Raw genomic sequence first — 26,705 nt, forward strand, 5'->3', positions numbered from 1 at the left:
TCAACCCAGATATGGGAGTTAGTGTTGAAGTCCGATGTAGACGCGCACCTCCTGGATTCCAGCACTCTGTTCTTTCCTCTAGACTTGTCAGATTTTTCCTCAAGGCAAGGAAACTGTTCAAATGAAATATTGAGCAGAAGCCCACATAGAAAACTGTGAAAGTAGATCTGCTCTGATAAAAGCAAGTGGGTCTCCTATATATACATACTCCCTACTCAATTGATAGTACATGCTACAAAGTTTTGAAAATGATGGGATTAAAACGAACATTTTGAGAAGGAACGTTTCCCTGCCCCACCCGTATTAATCATTCTGCTGACACCATACCATGTGGCCATTAAAGACCAGAGGCAGATAGCTTGTTCCAAATGGCATATAGCACATTGGGGACACTCAAAAAATATTAAGCAGCTGTCAAGAAGAGAGACAGAGAGAGAGAGAGAGAGAGAGAGAGAGAGAGAGAGAGAGAGAGAGAGAGAGAGAGAGAGAGAGAGAGAGAGAGAATGTGACAGAGAGACAAAGGGTCAAAGAGAAGGAGGTCCTTCCACTGGAAGTGTTGAGTACTTTTAAAAAATCTTTTCAAAAGCCTAATTTATCTCTCCCCCTAGAACCCCACTGATGCTTGCAGTAGCATATGGACACATTGATGCTGTTTCGTTGTTACTTGAAAAGGAAGCAAATGTAGATGCCGTTGACATTATGGGATGCACAGCGTTACACAGAGGGGTATGTACATCTTCCTCAGCTTTGGTCAAGAAATTTTGTAGTAAGCATGTTTCCTCTTTTCTTTCTCGTATGAACTTTTAGTAAAAGGATTGTTTCCTAAGATAGCCAATTAACCTCAGTCAGTCAAAAAGAAATTACAAAATCTTTTGCAAAGGTAAAATAATGGCAGGTGCTCATCGGTCCTGCTCTTGAGATTTCATGTTAGATTGTGACAGTAGATACAGGAACACCTACTGTTGGTAGAATTCGTTCCACTTTCTCATTACAAAATACTTGCACATCATAGAAAATTTGCCAAATATTTTTGTTTTTTAAAGCCCAGAGAAGAAAAATAACAATCACCAGTAATCCTACATCCTGGAAATAACCTTTTTTTTTTTTTTTGGTTTACATACCCAATCTTTTTTTTTTTCTGTATGTAGATTTATTTTAAATTAAAAAAAAGAGAATACTGAAGATGTTATTTGGAACCTACTTTTTCTCTTTTAGACTATCAAGAATCTTTTTCCATGTCACTAAGTATTTTTCTGCTTCATTTTTAATGGTCCATTGTGTGCAGGTGTCATAATGTATTCCAGTGATAACTTAGTTTGGAGTAGTCATGCTATTTTTGATTGTTCTTTATTATAAATATTGGCCCACTCCCCCATGAGATATGTATCCTGTGACAATTTCCCACCGAAATTTGTATCCTGCTGAAATATGTATCCTGTGCACAATCCTTTGTATATATCTGCTGAACTGTTTTTAAAAGCATGTTGAAGAAACTGAATCAAACAAAAGCAGAAATCATAAAAGTGCTATTTGGGGATGTTGCTGAACACTGTGGTCAATGAAAAGAAGAGGAACTCTAAGTGGTCAATGTCATAATCATAGTCCTTATTTCTTGGGTTCTTCCTGTGGGCCGTGCAGCAGGCTGAGGGTCTTTACATATCTCATTAGTCCTCACAGCAACCTATGAGTCCATTATTACTATTTTCATTTACAGATGAATAAAATGATGCACAGGGAGATGACTTGACTTGTCCAAGTTTTACCAGGGGAAGCCAGGATTTAACTCACATCTTCCTGATTCTAAAGCTGATGTTTTCCACTATATCATGATCCCGTTCATGGTTATGTTTGGAGAGTCATGTTTCCAAAATGGTGAAGTGCACACACACTTTTCTGATATGAATCTTGCTGGGTTGTCCTGCCTCTCTCCTCTACAGTAGGGCAGAGTTTGCTTTCCTTAAGGCTCAGGCCTTTATGTCCACTTCCTGTGAGCCCAGCCTCATGTAGTCAACTGCGTCACTTCCTGAGTCTTCTGCTCTGCTGAGGTTTGTTTTGTGTTTTTAATTGTAATGCATCAGATTATGACGGGACATGAGGAATGTGTGCAAATGCTGCTGGAACAAGAAGTGTCGATTCTCTGTAAAGATTCCAGAGGAAGGACACCCTTGCATTATGCGGCTGCTCGTGGCCACGCCACATGGCTGAGCGAGCTACTCCAGATAGCACTTTCTGAGGAAGATTGTTCTTTCAAAGATAACCAAGGCTACACGCCACTGCACTGGGCTTGTTACAATGGTGAGTTGATTGTCATTTGACTGATTCCGTCCGGTAGGCTTCCTACCCCAGCACCACTGTGATCTCAATGGAGGTGAGAATATAGCATAATGCCGTAAACCATGGTTTCCAATCTTTCTGCACCCAAGATGCCTTTTTATTCTATCATTATTAATACTTTCCTCTCCATGGCTACCATGATGCTTATGTGGAGTAAAAATTCACTTTCCCCCTTTTTGTTAATCAGTAACATATAACTCCTCATCAGAACTTCTGATGGACTGAAATAATCCAGTTTAATTGGTTTCTCATTTACATGAGAAAACCAGGGACCCTATAAGGAATTAAAATAATAGTAGCTAAAAACAAAAAATATATAATATAATAACCTGTCACAATTGACTACTATTCAGACTACTAGGTGATTTGTCTTTTGACGTTTCTTTTTCATATCTCATAACTCCCATTTATTTTGTTGCACTTGTTATTTGGAAGATTTAAATTTTTTATTTCACTTATTTGAGTGAAAAAGAAATGCATGCTAATTGTAATATTTCAAAAACACTGAAGTGTCTAAAGTAAAGTTAGTCTGTTTCCAAACTTACTTTCTGATGTAATTTGGTATGTACCTTTCATAATTTTTCCTTTGGGAGTATAAATAAATACAAATGTACGTGCATCTGTTTTTTTACACTAGAATCATGTAACTATCATTCTATAATTTTCTTTTCTGTTATGTTTGCTTAACATATTGTCCGACAGTGGGGCAAAGATATAATGACCACCGTAATGAATAGGTATCTTCAGACAGAAGAACAGTGCAGGCAACTCCATAGAACATAACAGAATTTATTATAGGGTAATTTGCTTACAGGGATGTAAGGTCGGAGTGGACAGAAAACCTAGCACCCTGCACAGATTATTCTTTACTAACTGACCCCTGTTAGAGTACTTTTTTTATAGTATAACTCAGGTACTAATGATTGACAAGACAAAGGGACAAAGAACGAAGTATGCATCCGGAGCCATACCTCCTGGTGGTCTTGTGATGGATGATAGTTCATAATCGAAACCATCACCAGTTTGATATTTATAATGGTTGTCATGCCATTCTGGCCATAACTACAAAAATATTTATGGCTGTATTTTTATGGAACACAGATAATCATCAACTCGAAGGCTTTGATATGCTTGCTGAGGGCAGTAAAGTTTGGTCAAAGGTCACAGCATGAAAGAAATCCAGGACAGAGATGGAGTTAGTTTTGTTCATCTCTGTATCTATACACATTCTACAACAGATATCCTTACAAGTTAATATGTATCAGTATTGATTGATCTTCTGAATAGTTGTATATTATTTCATAGCAGATAGATATAGATGTGTGCATGTACCAGAATTTATTTATTTAACCAGATCCCTATTGATAGACATTCAGATTGTTTTCAGGTTTTTTCCTGTTACAAACAATGCTGCAGTGTGTATGTTCATATTATGGTACATTAAATTTTGTCAGATAAGTTTCCAGTAGTGAAATTATTGCTAGAGGGCATGTATATTTTTTAAATTTAATAAATTATACCACGTTACTTTGTAAAAAGTATATCATAATTTAGTATTCCACCAAACATGTGTACTTGTATAACTTACTATTTTCCCGAGCCTTTGCCAGCCCATATCACTTTTTTTTATTTTTGTCAATTTGAAGGACAAAAAAAGGTTATCTCATTATTTTAGTTTGTGTTTCCCTGTGTGTTTATTTATTTACATTTCCTCTTCTGGAAAGTACCTTTTCCATCTATTGCTCTTTTTTTTTTTCTGTTGAGTTGTTTATCCTTTCTCATATGTTTGTTGGAGCACCTTGTCTTAGAGATATGAATCTCTGTGTTATGTGTATTACCTATGTTTTCGTTCAGTCTACCATTTGTCTTTGTTCCTTGTTTATGACATTTTTTTCATGCACAAATTTTGAGCTTTTATCTAGTTGAATCTGTCATACTTTATCTTATGAAACCAAGGTTTCCAGTATTGCTTAAGTCTCCCACCCCTAAATTTATATGGATATTTTCCCACATATTATCTGCTCTACTTCTCTAATTTTATTTTTCCATTTTCAATTCTTATATTAAAATTTTTACTCAGAAACTATGATTACTAGGTCCAGAAAGATTTTTGGGGTGCTCTAATTTAAGACCTTTAATTTTGTTTTTAATTACAGTCCCCGTTTATCATTGGCTCTGACCTCAGTACTCTCACTGAGCAAAGTTTCTACTTGCTGAACTTGGTTTTGTTCCCTCTGCCACTGGAGAATTGTGACTTTTTTGTTTAACCTATTAATGGATGAGGGCTCCCTAACCCCCATCTGAGTCAAGCTGTGAGATCTCTCTGGCACTGGGAAACTGACAAGAAGGAGAAGATGAAGTAAGAGTGTTGATTATAATGGCAGGTGGCAAACCCACCGGACCACATCGTGTCTTCTGGAATGGGGTGAGGGTGGAGAGAATGGCATGTCTCTCTCCATTCTTAGGCCTCTTCGGGTGTAATCAGGGAAAGAAGAGCAGTTCTTTCATAAGCAATTCTAGTGCAGTCTTCTTCCAGGTCCAAGTTTCAAGCTCCATCTTCCCAGAATCCCCTTTACTTTGAAATACTGAAACTCGTTCAAGGACCTCCAGTCCTATCCACACAGACCCTTAGGTTGAGATTCAGATAGTCTCCAAGGAATGGTATGTGTAGATGCTTCCTAAGCTAAATCCTTTAGAGGAATGGATACTAATAGAGAGGGTTGAAGTGTCTGGGACTGTTTGAGTGAGGATCGGATATACTAGATGGAAAGCTAAATAGTAAAACTTGCATCAATTTGGGGGATTTTAATATTTATTACTTCATATGTTTCTTAATACTCCTAAAAGCGGTTTCACTTTTTCTTTTTATAGGTGAAAGAAAGATTTGATTTGTGTTTTAATACTTACAAATTTTGTCCATTCTACATTATTCTAAGGTAGATCGTAAAATAACTCTAATTTAGCACTGAGTTCACCCAAGAGGTTCCAGGATAACAGTCTGTATTCCGCAGCCAAAAAGCTTTGCCTTCTTGCCTTAACAATTGTCCATTACTTCACAAACCACGTCCTGGTGCTTTACCAAGTAAAGCTCCTGTCATCCTGTGACATTGGTAGGGCAATATTCCTTGTCCAATTTTTTCATACATGAGAAATTGAGGCTCACAAATCTGAAGTAATTTGCCTTAGATAACATAACAGGTAAGCTAGCAGAGCTGGGGCCTTACTTAAATTCAGTTGATTTGGAAACTACTTGTCATTTTGTTGAAAATAATTCCTCACATTCAGTCATCTACTTTTAAAACAAAAATACTTATTGGGCATATATATGCCAGGAACTGGTCTTGGTGCTATTTTAAATACTTATATTGTATTTTACATCAAAGTCCTTTTACCTGCATTATCTCAGATCTATTTTCTATCAATCACATCTTTCTCCTTCACTAGGGTGCATAAATATAAGCTAACCTATTCATATGGGTGAAAGAGAAATTTCCTACTATAAATATGGGCAAACTGAGGCATACTTAATGTTAGGCATCTATCAAAAGCTGAGAGTAACATAGAATCTATTCTGTTTGCAAATGAGGTCACTTCTCTGTCTGTTTCCCTCCACCAAACCATATGGCCTTTATTGTTTTATTTATTCATTATGTCTTGGAACATCTGTGAGCATAGTTAATAACATTTTGGCATTTTGTGGATTTATTCCATAGAGAATGAATATTCATCCAATTCAGGAAAATTCATTAGCCAGAATTCAGTGCTTAATGACAAAAATTGATTGTGTTTAACAAAATTTCTTTCTTGGAAATTTCCTAAATTCTTTTGATTCCTTGCAGGTAACGAAAACTGTATAGAGGTACTTTTGGAGCAAAAATGTTTTCGCAAATTTATCGGCAATCCCTTTACTCCACTGCACTGTGCAATGTAAGTAGAAATGCTGGAAGCTAATGGTGTTGCATTAATTCTTTTACTGCACATAGGGAAATTGCTTTTTAGAGAAGGAAAAAGCTTTTACATTACAGATAAGACCAATGTGTTCCATTTTTCTGCTAAAGGCAAATAGGTCTGATAGCAAAGTATGGTCCCTAATGTTAATGATTTTCCAGGAGCTTTTTGTGGATGGCCACAATTCCACAGAGGCTAACATACTACCTTAGGAAAAGTATATCAAGAGGTGGACCGGGAGACACATTGCACACCATGTGAAGGGCTCTTCAGATCTTCTTCCCATTTGTCTGCCAAATTCTAAAAATAAGTTGGAGCTAGGAACAATATGCCTTTCAATGATTAGAAAAGACATTTTCTACCAGGAAGACTTTTCATATATTGTAATTCTCCATTCTTCATAAGTCATAAGTTCTTTTTTGGGGAAATGTAATTTTTGCTCTAATATAGTATGAACCATTGTTCAGACTCCAGACCAGCTGGCGCTGGTGTTCAGCTGGGAACCATGGTCAGCCTGGGGGCCTAAGACTTGGGAGTGCTTTGCCTATGCCTGATCTCTGAACTTCACATGAAGCTTGTTCATTTGATTGGAAAGATATCAGAGGCTTAAAATGGATCAATAAAGTGTAGGAGTGATTGTAAATCTGAAGGAACCACGGTTGTTTGTTTTTTCACTTTCATATCCCCAAAACACCTACGATGATGCTTTGTATAAATGGTATGCAGTAAACTCCTTCCTGGATGTAAGGTTCCTGAAGAAATTCTAGGATTACAGATTGTATGCCATTAGAACTGTTAAATGATTAAAGAAGACAATTTAGGAGATTAAAAAAAAAAAACCCAAAAACTATTTAACACTTCAAGAAGCAGGCGATCTCCACTCTCAAGAATTCAGAGAGATGTGTGATTTATGGATGATGTGATACAGAATTGCACAACTGAAATCTATGTAATTCTACTAACAATTGTCACCCCAATAAATTAAAAATAAATTAAAAAAAAAAAAAAAGAATTCAGAGAACTGCAAAGTGGGGCAGAAGGCAGGAAGCTTTTACAGGATAAAGAGTAGAGAAAAAGGAATGGAAGGAATAAGAATATCTGAATGGCTGGGGTTAAATATCTGGGCTTATTTCAGTTACCATAGGAACGGGGCAATCACCCGTGTGCTTGCCGATCACGGGTTGGTTACCTAGATGGTCTGACTTCTGGGCCGATGGAACATTTACAAGAACATGAAACTGAAAAGTTTTGTTTTGCTGATGTGGTTTCCCAAGAACAGTAGTGATGGCCTACCAGGTAAATGCTAATGTGTGATCAATTTGACAATCCCCCCCGCCCCCCCGGCCACCACCACCACCACCACCCTTTTGATCAACTTCTGGCCAAGCAAGAGGTTTGGTGAAAGATAGTGTTGCAGTTATTCTCAGTTACCATTTCCTCTTTGGGTGTCAGTATATATATTTCACAGGAGATGATGTCAAGTTCATCAGTCCAGTTGAAAGGAGACCATTTGTTAGCTGGCTGATGGTTATGTACACACATCTACAATCCTTGAGAGAACACACAACAGACCAAGAAGATTATTATCATTAATAACGGTAGAAATGTTCTTAAGATTTGCAGGGTGCTTCTGAGCCAGGATCCCCATGAAACAAACCAGCTAGAATCACATAAGTCAAGAAATGATCCTGAAGAGGAGAGATTTTTAAAACCAGTTGTTCTGTTTGTGTAATGTCTTCAGTCCCCCAGAAGTGTTTTTCCAGTGAGCTTGTTCCAGAGAAACTGAGGCATTAAAAATCAGGGAGCAGTTTGTGACAGGCAGAACTACAGGATCACCAGCACCGTGGCAAATCCAATAGTCAATTGGAGGCTGGATTACCCCTCTTTGCAATGGCCGGAGATATGTAAAAATGGCACTATTTACGCCAGCGCAAGGCAAAAGACAGACAAGAGAGTCATAAAGACCTTCATGGTGTAAAAATTAGAAAAAGAATGGTCAGAGAGGGAAGAAGGAATAGAAAGAAATGGTCCTGATCTGACATTTTGGGAGGAAGCAGTCTACCTCAATGTCAGCTATTTCTGAGCAATTTGGTTCTGAGGTCAGCTATGTTTTCACAGGATGAAATGTCAGGTGGAGCTTTTTTTCAGTTGTGAAATATGCACCCAAAATTTGACACATTGTAGTTTGGCGGTGGTCGAGAGTTCTTGATAGGGTCCTTTCCAAGAATCTCATTTTTGCAAAAAAACTAACTGTCTGAAAATGACAAAAGACTTTTTAAAATATCCGTGGTTAAAGATCTGCTGAGAGTTCATTGTAATGGAATTGACAAGGAAATTTGGTTATTTTTGTGGCACACAACATTTTAAGATGGTAACCGGAATTATGACTGATAAGATTATATCAGGACATGTCAGATTTTTAGGAATTTTATATAATTTCTGAAAACCACATTAATAATCTGTACCCATAAAAATACAACCTATGAAAATTAAGCATCACATTTTATTTGACAATGCTTCCTCTATAATTTAGTATATCAAATAAGCTTGATTCATTTGACATTTATTTTTATACAGAGAGGGAACAAATCTTTCGAGACATTCCAGGGACCCTCTAGAAAATCCCAATTAGTTCAAGATTGAAAAGACTTCATTTAGAATTTGATTTTTGCGAAGTTTGTCAAAAATATCCAAAGATTTTAAAACACTTAATCAAGCAGGATCATAGGTCACTGAAACAACACTTAGTTATCCATTTAACTAAAGTGAGAAAGACTTCAAAGGAAATATAAAAAGTTACGTAATTGTAAAAAACAGAACAAAACAAACAAAAAACTGGAGCTCTTTTCATATTGAGAAGACTGGGTTTTCTTAAGTAATCAAAGACCTGATAAACAGAGTAAAGCATAGGAAATTATTTTTGCAAGACACAAACTCTGCTTTCCAGGCAGATTACATAAAAAACAGACTACTTAAAAAAACTTTCTTTACAATTTCTTATTTAAGAGCACACCAATAACCTAAGGAAACTTTGTTTTAGCAGAGAAAAAAACAAATTCTGATTTTGCACTAGTGTACTTTTGATATTAAATTTAGAATAAAAACTTAAATAAATTTATTCCAATCTTAGCCAGTCTGGCCACACATAAAATTCCTTTCCCAAGATTCCTTTTACAACTTTTTTTAATTTCCATTCAGATTTTGTCCTGTTTTTTCCCCTCTCTTTCTCATTCTGGAATAAGCAGTCTTTTTACTTTAGAGCAAAATTACTTTCTCTTTTCTCGTACAAAATATATATATAGATAGATAGATAGATGTATCTATCTATATATATCCTTCATACCTTTCCTTATCCAAAAAAACCACATTCTACTTTCGTACATAGTTGTTTTCTTTCACTCTTATTATTTCTAAGTAGTTTTAATTGATGAGAATTTTTAATCCTAGAAACTTAATTCCTGGTGAAAACTAAGAAGTAAGCAACTGTGGACTGTTACACTAGCATTCTGTGGATTGGCAACTTATAAATACATTTCATAATTGCTAAAAGTATATTCTTCCTCATAGTAAATTTTTCCATGTGGCACAAAGAATGTTTATTAATAGACTTAAATATCTTTAGTTCCTCTATAAAAGGAAGGCAAAAGTGATAAACTTATGTTTAGTAATTAATGTTTCAGTGTTTTATCTTATTTGAAAATGATCTATATATTCATTGAATACCCATCATTTGAGTTATCATGTAACTTTAAGCTTTCAAGTTACCAGAAAGATTTTGGAAACTATTTTTAAGCATACATACATTGAAATATTCGTTTATAGACTTTTATCTTACATCTGTTTAATTTACTTGTTCTTAACAATTATGTTTAGATTACTCATGAAAATTTTGGAGATGTTAAACAGCTAACCATCATCTTAGTTATCTTTCTTGCTGACAAATTCTGTAACAGAGATAACATAACAGCTTATTTGACTTTTAATAAACCTAAGTAGAATAAAAGTTGTGTTTCCACATTATATGTTTAATTCTAATAAGTCTGAAGACATGCCTATTTTAATTACATTAAAACAAACTTAAAGTAGCTTTTATTTGCCAAGGATTATCCTAAGTCATGTGAACTTGAAAAACTCTTGGGTTAATTTCTATATTTCTGAGAATATACTTGATTTATACAAGTGCCTAATTTTCTTTAAGCCAATTAAATGGAGCTCTTTACAAAATAATCTAGGCATTAGCAACCAGAGGTAGAAAAAAAAATCACATATCTATAACATACATATAATTCATAGACATACATAAATTTATAGACAGACATAAACAGAGATCTTATAGATTTTGTTTTAAAATTTTAGCTATGAAACAGGTATGATAATGCAAAACTCATTAGTTTATAAAAGAACAGTTGGATCCAAATTGTATTTCAGGCAGATGGAATAAGTTAAGGTTACCTGCTCAGATGGTTACACTTTTTACTAATATTGATGAAGACTTTTAAGATTTTTCTTTCTTCTATTTCCAAATAGACTTTCTCTCTCTCTCTTTTTTTTTTTTTTTTTTAAAGATTTTATTGGGGAAGGGGAACAGGACTTTATTGGAGAACAGTGTGTACTTCCAGGCCTTTTTTCCAAGTCCAGTTGTTGTCCTTTCAGTCTTAGTTGTGGAGGGCACAGCTCAGCTCCAAGTCCAGTTGCTGTTGCTAGTTGCAGGGGGCTCAGCCCACCATTCTTTGCAGGAGTTGAACCGGCAACCTTGTGGTTGAGAGGACGCGCTCCAACCAACTGAGCCATCCAGGAGCTCAGCTGCAGCTCAGCTGAAGGTGCTGTGTTCAATTCTTAGTTGCAGGGGGCACTGCCCACCATCCCTTGCGGGACTCGAGGAGTTGAACTGACAACCTTGTGGTTGAGAGCCCACTGGCCCATGTGGGAATCGAACCGGCAGCCTTCGGAGTTAGAAGCATGGAGCTCTAACCGCCTGAGCCACTGGGCCGGCCCTTAAATTTTTTATTGGGGAATATTGGGGCACAGTGTGTTTTTCCAGGACCCATCCGCTCCATGTCAAGTCGTTTTTCAATCTAGTTGTGGAGGGCACAGCTCACTGGCCCATGTGGGAATCCAACCAGCGACCCTGGTGTTATGAGCACTGAGCTCTAACCAATGAGCCAATCAGCCACCTGCTTTTATGTGCTTATAGAGACTTAATTTGTAAAACAAATATAGTTGTTTTAATTCCTTAAAGAACTGGGTTACAACCTGAATGATATCAAAGTTCTGGCCTACTCATCAAACTACATTATCTTCAACTTGCTTCTTTATATTATGGAGGTCTTCAACTAAGATAGAAATAAAACAAATTTCTGTATTCTAGATTTTGAGCTGTTTGAGTTTGGAAATTCCCTCCATCCCCCCCTCCGTGGGTACATAGTTTCATTTTAGCTTAAGGGGAGAAGTCCCTAAAAATGTTCCAATCAGGCTCTGAATATCAACTTCCAATTTGGCCAATTTCTGACCATAGAGCTACTTTTTTAAAAACCCCCTTCAAATATCTTGTCAAGTTTCAGCCAGGACAAACAGTAGATATTCCTGGCAGTATTGAACAACCTCATGGGTGCCAGAGGTGTCCCCAAAGAGGGTACAAAAGACACTACCATTCCACGATCCAGAGCCACTCCCAAAGATAACCAAAAGAAAGAAGGATTAGGACAAACAAGAAGGCAATAGCTAATGTACAGTATGGTGATTATAGATAATAATACTGTATTGTATATTTGAAAGTTGCTAACAGAGTAAATCTTAAAAGTTCTCATCACAAGAAAAAAATTTGTAACTGTATGGTAGATGTTAACTAGACTTGTGTAGGGATCATTTCACAATATATACAAATATCAAATCATGTACACCTGAAACTAATATAATGTTATATGTTTATATCTCATTAAGAGAAAATAACTGTTAATTTTTTTTTTTTTTAAGGGCAGCAATAGCTGCCCCTGGGACAGAAAAGGATCAGTAAACAATGGGTACTCCAAAACTAAATTCACAAGAGTCTGAATTTGGAAAGGAAGGGATAATCTGAAATTTTACCTTCCTTTCTTGATGGGAAGTAGAGAGATCAGGAAGAGGTGACTCTAGTCAGAATTCTCACCTTTTGTCAGCTTCTGCCATTTTTCCCATCTGTAAACATCGGAATGAGTCATGTTTATAGTTTCAGTATCTACCAGCATTTGACAACGTTTTTCCATTAATTTAATTTTAGTTTCCTCATAGCTGTTTAAGGGCACTACTGGCAGTTTACTGGAGAATCCCTCAAAGTCTTGTCAATCCTGGGAGGGGCCCATATAGGGTTCCTCCTCTTCAGGTAGATTTGGAGATGTTCTAGTTGCACACAACCTTCAAGGATCATTATTTTTCCAGTGTTTTGGTTAACTGCAGGTGAGACAGTGATTTCTGGGCTAGTGTCTTGATGATGGACCCCCTGTGAAGGTACAACAGCAGAGGCTCAGGTGTTGATTTAGGATTCTGGACTTGGAGCTGTGATTTAGGTTTCTGGACTTGGAGCTGTGGCTTTGAGAAGAACTTTGTTTATGGTCTTATAGTCACTTCAGAGTGGAAAGGCAATTCAGATATAGGATTAGTTGACTCTGAGTACTCAGCTAAAGGAGGATAGAGACGGAGTAGTAGGAGACATTAGTCTTAAAATCTTTGTTAATTTTTCATTAGTCTTTTGCGGTCAATCTTTCGATGAAATTATTTTGGAATTGTGAAGCCTTTTGGAGACTTCTGCATACCGATAAAATAGATATTCGATTCTGTTTGTTGATTTGGGAACCCTTGCTTTCAAGTATTCTTCTTAAATGAACAATATTATCTAATTGCAACATTCCCCGTAATGGCCATTGTAATTCTAGGTTGTCTTAGTAAGATTTTTTTGCCGTTTTTATAGATACATACAGCTTCCAGGACCAAAGTTCTTAGACATAAAATAAGGAGGTTTCCTGGAAGGTGGAATGCTCAGTTCTTTCAAACTTGAGAATACCATTTCTAAGCTAATGCTCAAGTTAAGCATTGAGTCTCTCGGAGCCAAATAATACTTGAGAGGAATGTGGTTGTGGGTTGGGGATTTTGTGATGTTTCATAGTCTACCCCATTACATGGACATTTTCTTAAGGTTGCTGGGTGACCTGGTGTCAATTTAACTTGTCTCATGACCAATTTATCTTAGCACAGGAGTCTTAGATTTAGGTGTGCAAGCATTCTAACAGGTTTTAAGTGCTCAACCAATACCCTCTAATTTTTCAGCTTTGGCTTCCAAGATTCCCATCAACAATAAATCTATTATTCCTTTCACAAGATTTCTTTATAGTGGCAGATACCCTATGGCTTTTAGTGATCTGACTGTGCCCACTTAGATTTTGATGTTCTGTTGGTCAAAACAGTTTGAATTTTTGCCTTACTTTACTTCTAGAAGTCCCTGTTAGTCCATCAGTGGCTGCCACCTACTGTGGAGTCCCAATGTAACTGTCCCAGAATCTTTTAAGGATCCCAAAACCTTTCTGGGAACATTAATAAACCTCTTTCCTTAAAAAAAATTTGGATAAAATGTGTTTGGATCTGAGAGCTGCACACAAGAGAGTAGCATTCAAATCCACGAGTGACTTACCATCTTTGGTGAATTCAAAAATTTCAGTGGATACCTTGCCGAAACCTTGTCCCTCAACCTTTAGCAGTCAGTTTCCTATCCTTGTTGCCAAAACTGTTAAAATGTAAAGAAGACATTTTAGGTGATATAAACAAACTGTAACACTTCCTGAATCAAAATCTTGAGAGTGGCAACTGCCTGATTCATGTAGTATTAAATAAGTTAAGTTTGTTTGTATCACCTAAATTGTCTTCTTTAAACATTTCAACAGAACATAGGTTACAGATATTTGCATAAGTTTTTTTTAATGTATCAGATTGTTAAATATATAGTGCATAGGGGGATGGAGTAGGAGGGGATATATAATTTTTTTACTAGCAAAATTTTTAAATTTAAAATCCATTTTCATTTTAGAATAAATGATCATGAGAATTGTGCATCATTGTTACTTGGAGCCATAGATTCCAGTATTGTCAATTGTAGAGATGACAAAGGCAGGTAAGTGATGCCTCTTTTTGTGATGAATCTTAGTCTCTGTTTTGTGGTTTCAGAGTAGCCAAACATCTTTTTTTTTTTTCCCATTGAAAAAGTAATATATAAGCATGGTTTTAAAAATTTAAATATTATAAAGAATATATAATTAAAAGAAATGTTCCTCTTAGCCCAGAAGCCCCAGCCTCTTCTACTGAGGAAGCCACTTTAAACTGTTCTTTTCAAATTTTTATGTTCTCCCAAATATTTTCTACACATGACTATAAACATATATAAAAATATGTATACTAATATTCCTTTTATGCAAATAGAAGTATTCTATAGCAATGCTCATCTTTTAGCATGTCTTGGAGATCTTTCCATACTAGAACATAAAGATTACCATTTTCTTGTTAAAGCTTCATATTATTCATTTGAACAGATATGTTATAATATAATCACCCTGCCCTCTGTTGAAGGACATTTAGGTTGTTTCCAATATTTTGCTATTTCAAAGAGTGGTGCCATGAACAGTCTACTACTGTATGTATCAGTTCCTATGACCAAGTATATCTAGGAGATAAAGTCCTGGAAGTAGAATTACTTTGTTAAAAGGTCAGTAGTTTTTAATTTTGACAAATAATGCCAAATTTTCCTTCCAAAGGAATCAGCTATCCACATTAGATGAGGTGGGCTCTTAAAAAAATTTAAATAGCCAATTTTCTACAATTTTAAGGCTTACTTTTGAACGTATCTTTATCAAAGATGAGAGAGAAGTCACTGGAATTCAAGATTAAAAGGGTCAGTAAAGATGCTAATTTCAGGTGTACAGTGCATTGGTCGTGCATCTACACAGTCTAATAATACGGAATGTCAACTACGATTAAATATATATGTAGTCACGGGACGTGGAGTACAGCATAAGGAAGATGGTCAGTGGAATTGTCACAGCTATATACGATGTCAGAGGGGTAGTAGTTTGAGGGAGGGGCATTACCACTTTGTGAGGGGTGTGAATGTCTAACTATTACGCTGCTTTGTACGCCTGAAACTAATTTTAAAAACTGGAGAAAAAGATGCTAATTTAATTACTAAAGCCACCACCTCTGCCCTCCACGTAGGTGACACCCTAGTGCCCACCCTGAATGGCCTTTAAAGGAGACCTGATCATTGTCTCTATATACTGAGAAGTTTGAAATCCCTACGACAACACCATGCACGTGTTTCTCAGGCATTTACAGAAAGAGAGTGTGTTAAGTTTAAAGGAAGTTAAATCATGCTTGTTTTACATTGCTAGGACACCGCTTCATGCAGCAGCATTTGCTGATCACGTGGAGTGCTTGCAGCTACTTCTGAGACACAACGCTCAAGTGAACACAGCAGACAATTCGGGGAAAACAGCACTGATGATGGCTGCTGAGAATGGGCAGGCGGGCGCTGTGGGTATGTGCTTGATGCGTGGACTGCACATGTATGCTTCTCCAAAACCAAAGGAACGGAAAATCGAGAAATCAGTTACCTTTTTGGCATGTACATGTAAAAAAAAAAAACCACACAAATGTTTTATTTAAGCCACCAGATTCTACTTGCTAATTGTCTGCAGTCCCCTGTTACTTGATTGTTGATGGACCTATCAAAGTGAGCCAACCTTTCTGCAGTGAAATGTCTTGACATTTAGAAGCCAAATATAACAACAGAATCGTTTTATCTGGAAATAACGAAACTGTAAAGACAATTAACATTAATGCCTATAGACCTTGGATTTGGATAGAACAAGTAGGGCAATAAATTACTCCTTTTTTCATGAAAAACATTAAATATTATGTGAGCTGTGCTAATTTAAAAGTTATTGTTTCTGTAGCAGCTTCTTCAAAATGCATGTAATTGGCACGTAGTCTGAGTAATTCTCTTTTGGCTTTTTCTATAGATGTTTTGGTGAATGGTGCCCAGGCTGATCTGACTGTAAAGGATAAAGACTTGAACACACCCTTACATTTGGCTTGTAGTAAAGTATGTAAATGAATTTGAGTCACTGTTATTTAGTGTTATAATAATTATGACACTTACATTCTATCTATCTCAGAAGTGTGTATCATGGCTCTTAATTCAGACGTACATTTTCCCAGGATGTTGTCAACTCTAAACCGAATCAAAGGGGGAGAGGCAAAGGGCGGACCCAGACAGGAGTTGATGGGGATCTGCTTTTCATGGCATTTGCCACTTGCATCCTTGCTGCAGTCTGACTGATGCTGCCACTGCATCTGTCTCCATGGTTGTGGAACCTCGTTTTGGTTTTAAACACAAGTTAAGACCTGGCTTCTGAAATATAAGCAGTTTTACTTGTTTTCATTTTGTTCCATTTGAAGGCATTGTAATAACACAGACAAAAAAATACTCTCCTGTGAGGCAAATAAACATGTGCATGTACATGTCTACCCTCTCCTTTTTCCTGGTGTCTAGTTCCATGCAAGGGCTGCACTTAGTTTTTGTTTTGTTTTGTTTCTAATAGCTTTGTGTTCACCTGTAGTTCAAGGTCCTTGCTTCCATAAAAAATAAATATGTATAAAAGTATGACTTTATAAAAGTGGGATCATACTACTTTATAACCTGCTTTTGTTACTGAATCACATATTTTGAATATCTTTCTTTTAGACATATTATAGTGTTTTAGAAGCTGTGTGATAGTCTACTTTAGAAACATGCCATCCTTTGTTCAACCCATCCCTATTGTTAGACATTTGTTTGTTTTCAGATATAAGCTACTGTAAATAATATTTGTGGAGAAATCTTTCTTTAGGAATCCTTACTCATTCCTTTAAAATAGATTCCTAAATGTGAACTATTGACTCTGAGGCTGTGAACATTTTGAAGAGCAAATTACCCTGCAATAAAGTCACAGCTATTAACACTCCATCAGCAGTGCATCAGAATGGAACCTCCATGGACATTTCTAAAGTTGTGTTTAAGAGTCTCTCTTACAAGGCGTTAGAGTCTGACGCCACTTGACACCGGTGATGGTGGTTTATTTCAATACAGTTACAGTATTACAGGTGTCATCTATACCCAGTGGTACGAGAAGTCTCTGCTCTTCCTTTCATTGCTTGCGTTTTCACACTTCATGTTCTGGGAAGCTCATGGAAACCACAGAAAGTGCTCAGTTTCATGAAGTTTACTTCAAGGTGTAGTTTTCATGAATAGAAGTGTAATGCTATTCAAACTTTATTATGCCATGGAATCACCTGAAGATCCTGTTAAAATGCATCTTCTGACTCTGGTAGCTCTGGAGTGGAGCCTGAGATGCAACATTCCTAACTCCCAGGGGATGCCGATGCTGCCCCTCTGCAGGCCACACTGTGAGGAACAAGGGCTTAGGAAGCCATGACCCCTTAACAGGGCGGAAGCCTGAAATCACGAAAGGGTCTCTGACTTATCAATTGATTTTTTTAAGTGAGCAACCATCTGTTGTGATAAAATGCAGAGATAATTTCCCTTGGTTGAGGAAGAAATAAATGAGCTTACTTGAAAAAGAGTCCTTTCACCATGTAGGGCAGTAAATGATGAGTGACACAGATAATAGGAGTAATGGGAATTCCAGGGGTAGATGGATGGATCACTGAAGTGGTCATTGAAGGCTTGAGAAAGGAGATGGGACTTGACTTATGTTTGAAAAGTAATGTTGAAGGATACTCCTACTTCTATTCTGTTTACCAGCTGACCTAGCTGAACTAGTATCTGTTTCAGGTCTCTGGACATTAATTCTAAAAATTATTTTAGAAACATTATTGTTTCAGGTCAAATTTATATGAACCAAGTTCTAGTAGACCTTATTCAGAATCTTGGAGCATCTAGGGCCCTTTAACTATTTGCTTTTAAAAGGAAAAAAAAAATCACTCAGGCAATAGCTTTATAAAATGTGTTTAGGTGGAGGACGTTCATTTTAAATTTAAAGCATAATGAAATGATTTTTCTGGAATTTTTCAGTGTCTCTGTCCTGTGTTTCTTAATCGTTTTTTTTTTTTCTTTGTCAGGGTCATGAAAAATGTGCCTTGTTAATACTTGACAAGATACACGATGAGAGCCTTATTAATGCAAAAAATAATGCACTGCAGACGTAAGTGTGACTACTAAAGTTTGACTCAGATGCAAATTCATAGTCATTTATTCGACAACGAATATTAAGAGTTTGCTTTGGGCCAGGCTCAAGCTCGGAAACACAGTGCTGAAAGACACAGACCTTCATGTTTAGTCACATACCTACAAATATGGACCAAGCTAGACATTTTTAGTTAGACTCTGTATTTTGATATGCCTTCGTAGAAATTTGTGAGATCTGTGTTTTTCTTTGCTCTTATTTCTATGATAATATTATAAACGTAGTGGATGGTTAGAAAATCTTATGGTTTGACATATTTGGGGAAACTACTTGTATAAATGTGTTAGCATTATGTATTCTTACTAAAAAAAATGAGTTTTATAAATCAGGTTCCCAGAATATATTTGAAGAGTTTCTAAGCTATTTGTCTTAATTATATTTTAATGTAATTCAGTGTCATCCTCAGTGTGAAAGATCTAAAAGCTGCTTTATTTTCTATTTTAGGAAATTAGGCATTTGTTTTAAGGGCAAAGGAATATTAGATTTTTTTTCATTAAGATTCTTAAGTAATATATAGCAGAATATACTGGGTTTGACATTATTCTTTAAGATATTTTAAATTCAGTAAAGTATAATTTAGTGCATTTAGTAATAGGTTTGAGGTTTGAGATTATATATCTGGGTGATATTAACTAGTCATATTGATTAACTGTATAAAACAGTGATTCAAATACTGGAGTAGATATGAAGGGTAAGGAAGCTTCTAGAAAACACACCAGAGCTTGAGTTTTTCCTCTGGCTTCCTACATACTGTCATCGAGGTTGTTTGAGATGTGGTGTATTTGTAGTATCTGCAGAGAATTCTGGGACAACATGAGAACAGTTGAATCATTATTAGCGCCTGGGAAAGATCTGGTCAACAAATCCCTTTTTTTAAAAGTCTAAGCATTCAGATACTATTTACAGATTCTTAAGTATTTCCTTCCTTTTATCAACACAGGCTACCCAAATGACACATTGTCACACACATATATATCACAGCTGATGCTCCGTGTTCTTTTTGCAGACCCCTCCACGTTGCTGCACGCAATGGCTTAAAGGTAGTAGTTGAAGAGCTGCTGGCCAAAGGGGCCTGTGTCCTCGCTGTAGATGAAAACGGTAAGTGGAAAAAGCAATGCCTGCAGGTACATTCCCTATGTTGTGAACCCAGAGGAAATGAGACATATAGGAGCTGGTTAAAAAGGCAGTAGGAATTCTCTCTCCCTTGGAAGTTCCCTGTGTGTGAGAAATCAAACAAGGATAATTTGTCCTGTCTGTCTTTGTAAAATACAGAGTCTATCTGTAGACCACCAGTGCCTTCCATTGTGCATGTAATGTCAGCAGCTGGTCTCTGACTCCTCAGCGTGGTGATTAAAATATTTTAGACACGCTAAAAAGCTTTCAAGGTGGCATTCGCAATTCTGATCGCATACGCTGAAGAGTTAGGGATTACACTTCATTAGTGCATGCTCAAGGGCTCAAATGAAAACCAGGTCTTTGTATTTCAGTTCATTCTGAGATCAAACCTTTTTTTTCTTTTTTTTTTTTTTTCAAAGAAGAGATCAGAACTCATATTCCCAGTATGGATATTTGGGGAACATGGATAAAACTTTTAAATTAATGTCTAGGCTCGAAACTTCTCCTGATCTGTATGACATTCCTTTTCTAAATGAACTAACTCTTAACAGAAGCCTTCTACTCTGCTTCCTAAGAAATTTCGAAAGCTAATGAACACTAGAATTGTATTAAATTGCCATTTTAAGCACAATGCCTATTAACCTTGGGGAGCAAAAGAGGAACTTCTGGATATTTATGGATTAGGTAGTTTTTTCAATGTGGCACTAATTGTGGCATTTGATTAAAGTGTTATAATAAAATGTATTAACGTAACTCAATTAACTGCTTACTGCAGGTATTGGAATTGGCAGGTCATGCCTGTTTCTCAGACGTAAGCAGCCACGTGGCATCATTAGCTAACTCCTATTAGTTTGGTTTTGCAGCCCCATTTATCCTAGCATGTACCCTGCTCTGTCCCCAACTGGATTCATGTAGGAGGCGCAGAAAGTTCTCTATTCCTCCATCTGCTTTGTGTTCCCTCCTCACCTTCCCTCACTCCCTTATCACTAATATATACCTTAGGGTTGGTGTGCACAGGCCCATAGTTTTTCTCCAAAATGACTAAAGAGATCAGAATACATTAGTTGTGCTTCTCTGATGTAAATCTGAGACAACTGAGGCTCATCCAGCCAATAGGGACCTTGGGCCTGTCTCGGACCTTGGCGACCTCCCAAAGGCCTGGGAACATTTGGGGCAATTTTGTCCAACACTACAATCATCATCCTTTTACTCATCACAGACATTTGAGGAATAGAATGTTCACATACCTGTCCATTCTTATTTCTTTTTATACCAGTGAAGGAATAATCTGTGAAGGAGGGTGAAGGGGAAGCAGAAATGGGGTCAAGTGCTCCTAAACAAAACAACAAAAAGTTACGTTTTATTGAGTCAGTTCCTCTGAATAAATGAGTGAGTAGTCGTAGGAACTTCGGACAGCAGAGAGGACAGGCTGACCCTTTCAGAGCAGTAGAATCAAGGTAATAAATACAGCAAAGAATGTAATTTTATCTCCCCACGGCACCTGTTTCATGCATCCAGCTAGTTTTCCCTTCTGGACTGGACCCATCAAATCTAAACGGGAGAGAATGACACAACTCTTTGTCAACCATAGCAATTTTCCCACATCTGTTATGTTTAGAATTGAGCATTTTGGTTGGCAGTGTTGCTATTTTTAACAATTCTGTTAAGTTTCTTTAAAATGATAGCACACTTTTAATTACAAACAACCGGTGCCTTCCTATGTCTCTACTCAAATAATTCCATTTCTCTAAAACCAGTTAATTGGTGTATACTTATATGAAGTATATACAGAGGGTGCCAAAAAAAGGTATACACATTTTAAGAAAAGAAAAATCTGTATTAAAATTACACTGGTGGTTACCACTTTGAGTACTTCTTGTAATTGCAGAAGTCAAACATGACTGGTATTCATCTTTTGTTACCGGTATATAGTATTATTACAATTTTAATACAATTTTGTCCTTTCTTAAAATGTGTATATGTTTGTTTTGGCATCCTCTGTATATAAAGTGACAAAGCTGCATGACTCACTTTTACAGACATCTGAGTTTTATTATCTTTTCTAATCTGACACACGATTACCTACCTACGATGGAAAGTCATTGTTCTCAGAATGAGAATGCTGTGGCCCTCGCCCGAGGCGCATGGTGTGCGTGTGCTCTCCAGTGGAAGCACCTTCCTGATTGTCCTGCTGCTGTTTTGTGTGGAATTGTGTCCCACTCCCACTCCCTCGTGTTTCCGTTCACTAAATGAAGACTGGAAATCTGCCTAACTTCAGATAATATATAGTGCTTGTTGTTGTCATGTAAGCTGAAAAAATAAACCAAACAACCCTTCATAAAATGTCTCCCCCTCCAGTCCCCTCTAGCCTCACCCCTAGCATGACTCGTGGGAAGTAACCCCTCCTTTTGCCTGGCATGATTGCTAACTCAACATACATCTCCGAAAGTGAGGTCATACGAGATGTACTGTGGAATGCTCACACTGCCTCTGGATTTCCCGGACTAACCACTGCCTTGTCTGCATTTACGCCCAGGTCATACCCCGGCCCTGGCTTGCGCTCCTAACAAAGACGTGGCTGACTGCCTGGCCCTCATTTTGGCTACCATGATGCCTTTTTCTCCTTCCAGTACAATGACGGCTGTCAACTTCATTTGTTTTAAAAAAGACAATTTGAGCAGGACAACCCTCTCCAATCTGGGGAGTATGGTTAGTCTGTGCAGTAACAACGTAGGCTCGGAGGATGGGTACAATGAAAATGATTCTGATTCAGAAACGTTTTGACTTTGGACTGTAGAAGCTTTTTCTTGATCAACCATGTTGGAGAAAGGGAAAGAAGCTTGAATTCCAGGTTTAGGTTGTGTCCAAGTATTATTATGGCCTCGAGCTTCCAGAAGCCAGTAGAGAAGGAATTAATCAAATGGAGGGAGGGCAGCTAAAGCTGTAGGGCAAAGCACTCACACAGATGGCCCCAATTTTTATTTGTTTCATGTTTTCCTTAGATGTAAGATACTTCTGTGGAAGTCTACCTCTCATTTTTAAGTAAAGAATAAAAAATGCACTTAATTTTTTTCTTTGGGCATAATGAACCAAGAGGGAACTGTTTCCTATAAAGTGTTTTTTGTTGTTGTTGTTTTTCTTGCCCTCATGTACTCACTTGGCAGTGAGTTCTCAGAAGTATATCAATGTGACATTTATGTCCCCCAGGAGGGGAGAGAAGGGGTGGGTAGGAAACGCCTCAAACCTCTTCTCACTTTGATGTTTACTTCCTCACTAGAAGCCAAAGGTAAAAGTGTTCATCTTCAGTAATAATGCCTGTAATAATGTTTTTAAGGGAGTCCAATTACTCATATATTCTCTATAGTAAGCACTTAAATATCCAGAACTTCTTTCTGAGGATATTTGTTAAAGTTGCTAGATGAAGGGGAAAATTCACTGAAAACTGAACTTGCTTATTTTTTATTATTTAACATAAATATGGCACCCAGTGCTCCCCCATAACAAGCCTGTGACTTATTTTCACTCGAGTGATTGAATCCGAGTCTATCTAACAACACTTCAGGTGAAAATTATATTGCACCAAAACTTGGAGACATATGCAAGTTTAATATGAAACTACCCTTTATTGATTCGTCTTTAAATCAAAATATTAACTTTTTAAAAACATCAGGACCATCAGCATTGTTCATCAATAGTAAATATTCAATGAGCTTCTCAGTAAAGGTCATGCCAAGTGAGTGAAAGTGTGACTGCAAAAGGGAACAAAGAAAATGAAAGGAGGAGGTAGAAATGGGTGATGTGGAAATTAAAGCCAACTGATAGTTGCTTGATGATGAAATCAACATAGTACTGTGTCTGCTCCCTCTGCCAAAGCTTCTAGGTCAAATGGACCCCGTTCCGCACCTGGAATAGCTGTACAAAAAGAAGAATGAGACTGTTTAAAAATTATGCACATACACGCGTGCACATATATGTGTATATATAGCTATATATATATGTCTGTAGTTCATCAACCAGCTATACATGAGGACCAAATGCTTCAGTCTAAAATAGAAGACTTAAATTGTTTTCCTTCAAAATGAAAGTGAGAACTGAAGTAACTTTTCTACGGAGTTAAAAATGTAATCTTTTTGTGTAACAGTCTTTGTTGTATTTTATATTTCTTATGACAGAGATTTCTAGTTGATGGTTTAACATTTGTAACTGATGATGTGTTGACCACGGCTTATTTTTTTGCCAAACCAGAGAAAATGTTCATATACTTTTGATGTGAATGTGTTTATATTTATTTGAAATGAAACAAATGCCTAGGAAACATCCTTTGTTTGTTCTCTCTTTTAATTGCTGTGTGTCTTACTTGGCATAACAAAAAAGCAGAAAAATACATAGGGGCCTCCATGGGCTAGCCAGCAGTTCTGGGGCCAAGCCCAGCACTTCCACTGCTAACGTTTCCAGCCGACCCTTGGGATCTCCCAATTGATTGGAGAGGAGTACAACATCCATCACCCAGCCCCAGTTGGTAGCCAACGTAGAGCTTAGAAGACACTGGAGTCCTTATGCTCTTCTGTCAGATGAAAACTGAAGCATATAGTGGATCATATGCACAAAGGTGGCCAAAAGAAAGGTACAGAAATTATCCTAAATAGTACACCGAAATCTCACAGGGTTCCTGTAACCTGATGGGAAACCATATCAGTGTGTGAGCACATGTACCTAGAGGAGAAATAAAATCACCAGCTCAAGTGCTATTTTCCACTTGAGGAAGAGACAGAAAAGAAACATGTTGCATTAGGACAGTGTTCTCCAACCATTTTATAATCGGTTCCATGTTCACCCTGGAAATTTCTATTTCATAGTGTATGTGAACAGTGTTCTATCATATCTGGATCAAATACAGATCTGTATTATATTTTTCATCTAACTGTAAAAGACTTTGATCTTCTTTTAATATCCTGGATTTAATTAAAAACTCATGTTGTGCACTTCACAAATGAGAATTTGTTCAGGAGACTTACAGAATTGGAATTAATTTCATTGAAAATTTTCAACACCACCAACACTGCATTTTTAATTCTTGGTGTTGTGTTCCCCTCCTTCCTCTATCCTTTTTGTTTGATTAGAGAAGATGAATTTTTTAAAGTAGATACGTTGCTGATGAGAAATAATGACCTTGTCTTTACCAAAACACTGAAAATAAGGGAGATCCAATACTGAAGAAGCACGATGCTGCAGTGTCTTTTTCCAGAAATGAATGGAAATCTGGCTCAGTTGGCGTTTAAAGCAGGAAATGAAATCCTGCTTTTTAATGGCGAAGTAGCATTAACGTTTTTCCTGTAGAGTAGCACAGAGAACAAGGAACGTTGTTGTACCAACGCGGTGACGGCCCTGTGACATTATCTCCATGGAGCTGAGTTTTGACTTTTCTCCCTCTTACTGATAGAAAGAAGGAGGACAAAGGAACAAAATGAAATCATGCTAACTATGAACTGTTCATTGAACCAATCTCTTCTTTTTCTCTCTCCCCATAAGACCAATTATTTTCCTTTAAGAAATGACTTTAAAAACTACGAGTTCTCTGTTTTTCAAGTACATCTCTTAGAAATAAAAATAGATTTGCAACAAAGCTTTCTAAGGAAAAAAACAAAACAGAAAACATGATGCTTTTTATGGAGTCTTAGTTGTTTAGTGCTTTTACCTGAATGTGTTATTTTTAGACTGTATTTTAACCACAGCCACAGGGATCGTGTTTCATTGCACTTAACCTGTTCAACAGTGTCTGCCTATCCTTGGTAAATACTATCTCCAAATTGCCTAAAATCTGCTATGATTCTACAGTAAATAGCTCAGGGGATTTCTATTTATCACTACTAAAAGGGCACCATAGTATGTTTTGGTACTTTAGGCAGTAAACAGCTGCTTGATTTATTATTTTGTTATTAAATTAGAACAAGAACATCAAATGGATTTGCTGCACTAGTTATTTGTACTGTTTGAGCAACTTAGTTTGCTTATCTGTTGCGTTGGTTGAAGAACTCATCCCTTTTTTGTCTTGTAATATGAAGTTAGAGTGCCTTTTTATATTTGTATAGTCTGAAAATGTTCTGTGAAATGTTTTGTATTTTTTTCATTTGAGTGTTATCAGAGCAATATAATACCCGTGAGTTTTCATTTCAACCTTTCTTCGAATGTATAAAGTGTCTTTTTTTCCTATTTCCCCTTTCATCTGCTTTGAAATGAAAATGAAAATGCCGAAGTTTTCTATAGGAGTTATATTTGACTTTGCAGTGCTAAAATGCTTTCTTCTTAAAAAACTGTAAACCATAGGTCAGTGTTACAAGGAAAAAGCGTTTTAAGATAGTGACAATCTGAGTGTGTGTACAAAATGTAATTCTATGCGTTTCTTATGCAGTGATCTAAAAATTCAAAGCAAATATCTTTTGTTTGGTAGTTCGTCTATATATTTTATGCTTTAGCATGTGCAATATATCTTTGCAAAGCACGATGATACCAATCTGGTGCCAGTGTTATATTTTGCATAACATATTTGTAACAGCATAAAATATTGTTTGATGATTTCAGTGGGATTTTGTCTGTAATGTTTTCTTATGTAAATTGGAGTTGAAGGACTCTGATAAATGTCATGACTGTAAAAATGAGGAAAATGACTTTCAGTTTAGTGAATGACTTCGAACCAATCTGAATCTTCTCAAGCACAGTTTAATACTTTTTCAACTACTGAATGCTGAAAATGTAATGAAGTACTTAACTGTAATATACAATGGAAATGCATTCAGATGGTTATTTTTACAAATAAAAACGGTACAAATATTGTTGCAATTTGTGTTGTCTTTAATTTTTCCAATTTATGCTAATTTTACCAATTATTGTGCTAATTTAAATCTTTATCCCCCCCACAAAAGCCAAATTAACCTTAAGTTTTGAAAATGAAAGCAGTGCATCTCCAGATTTGCTATTTTTGTTTATATCATCACAATTAGAGGAAGGAATTTCAAACATGTATGTTTGTGTTGATTATATTTATTT

The 26,705-nt window shown here is 36.6% G+C and overlaps 1 protein-coding gene across 4 annotated transcripts in view; it reads left to right on the top strand.

Annotated features, from left to right (window-relative positions):
- The window catches only part of ANKRD44 (ankyrin repeat domain 44), a 288,736-nt gene extending 262,238 nt beyond the window's left edge, over positions 1-26,498 (top strand). For 2 of the 4 annotated variants that reach the window (XM_033112215.1, XM_033112216.1), the window contains exons 20-28: positions 609-726; positions 2,079-2,295; positions 6,174-6,261; positions 14,336-14,419; positions 15,690-15,835; positions 16,320-16,402; positions 18,421-18,503; positions 19,552-19,643; positions 23,535-26,498. In XM_033112215.1, coding sequence (XP_032968106.1) covers positions 609-726; positions 2,079-2,295; positions 6,174-6,261; positions 14,336-14,419; positions 15,690-15,835; positions 16,320-16,402; positions 18,421-18,503; positions 19,552-19,643; positions 23,535-23,593 — 970 coding nt within the window. In that variant the 3' untranslated portion in view covers positions 23,594-26,498. Of the gene's footprint in view, positions 1-608; positions 727-2,078; positions 2,296-6,173; positions 6,262-14,335; positions 14,420-15,689; positions 15,836-16,319; positions 16,403-18,420; positions 18,504-19,551; positions 19,644-22,197 lie in introns of all 4 variants that reach the window. The other 2 variants (XM_033112213.1, XM_033112214.1) reach the window with 1 other exon arrangement.
- The last annotated feature ends 207 nt before the right edge of the window (positions 26,499-26,705 follow it).

The sequence above is a fragment of the Rhinolophus ferrumequinum genome, chromosome 8 (genome assembly GCF_004115265.2).
Source record: "Rhinolophus ferrumequinum isolate MPI-CBG mRhiFer1 chromosome 8, mRhiFer1_v1.p, whole genome shotgun sequence".
Classification (NCBI taxonomy): Eukaryota; Metazoa; Chordata; class Mammalia; order Chiroptera; family Rhinolophidae; genus Rhinolophus; species Rhinolophus ferrumequinum.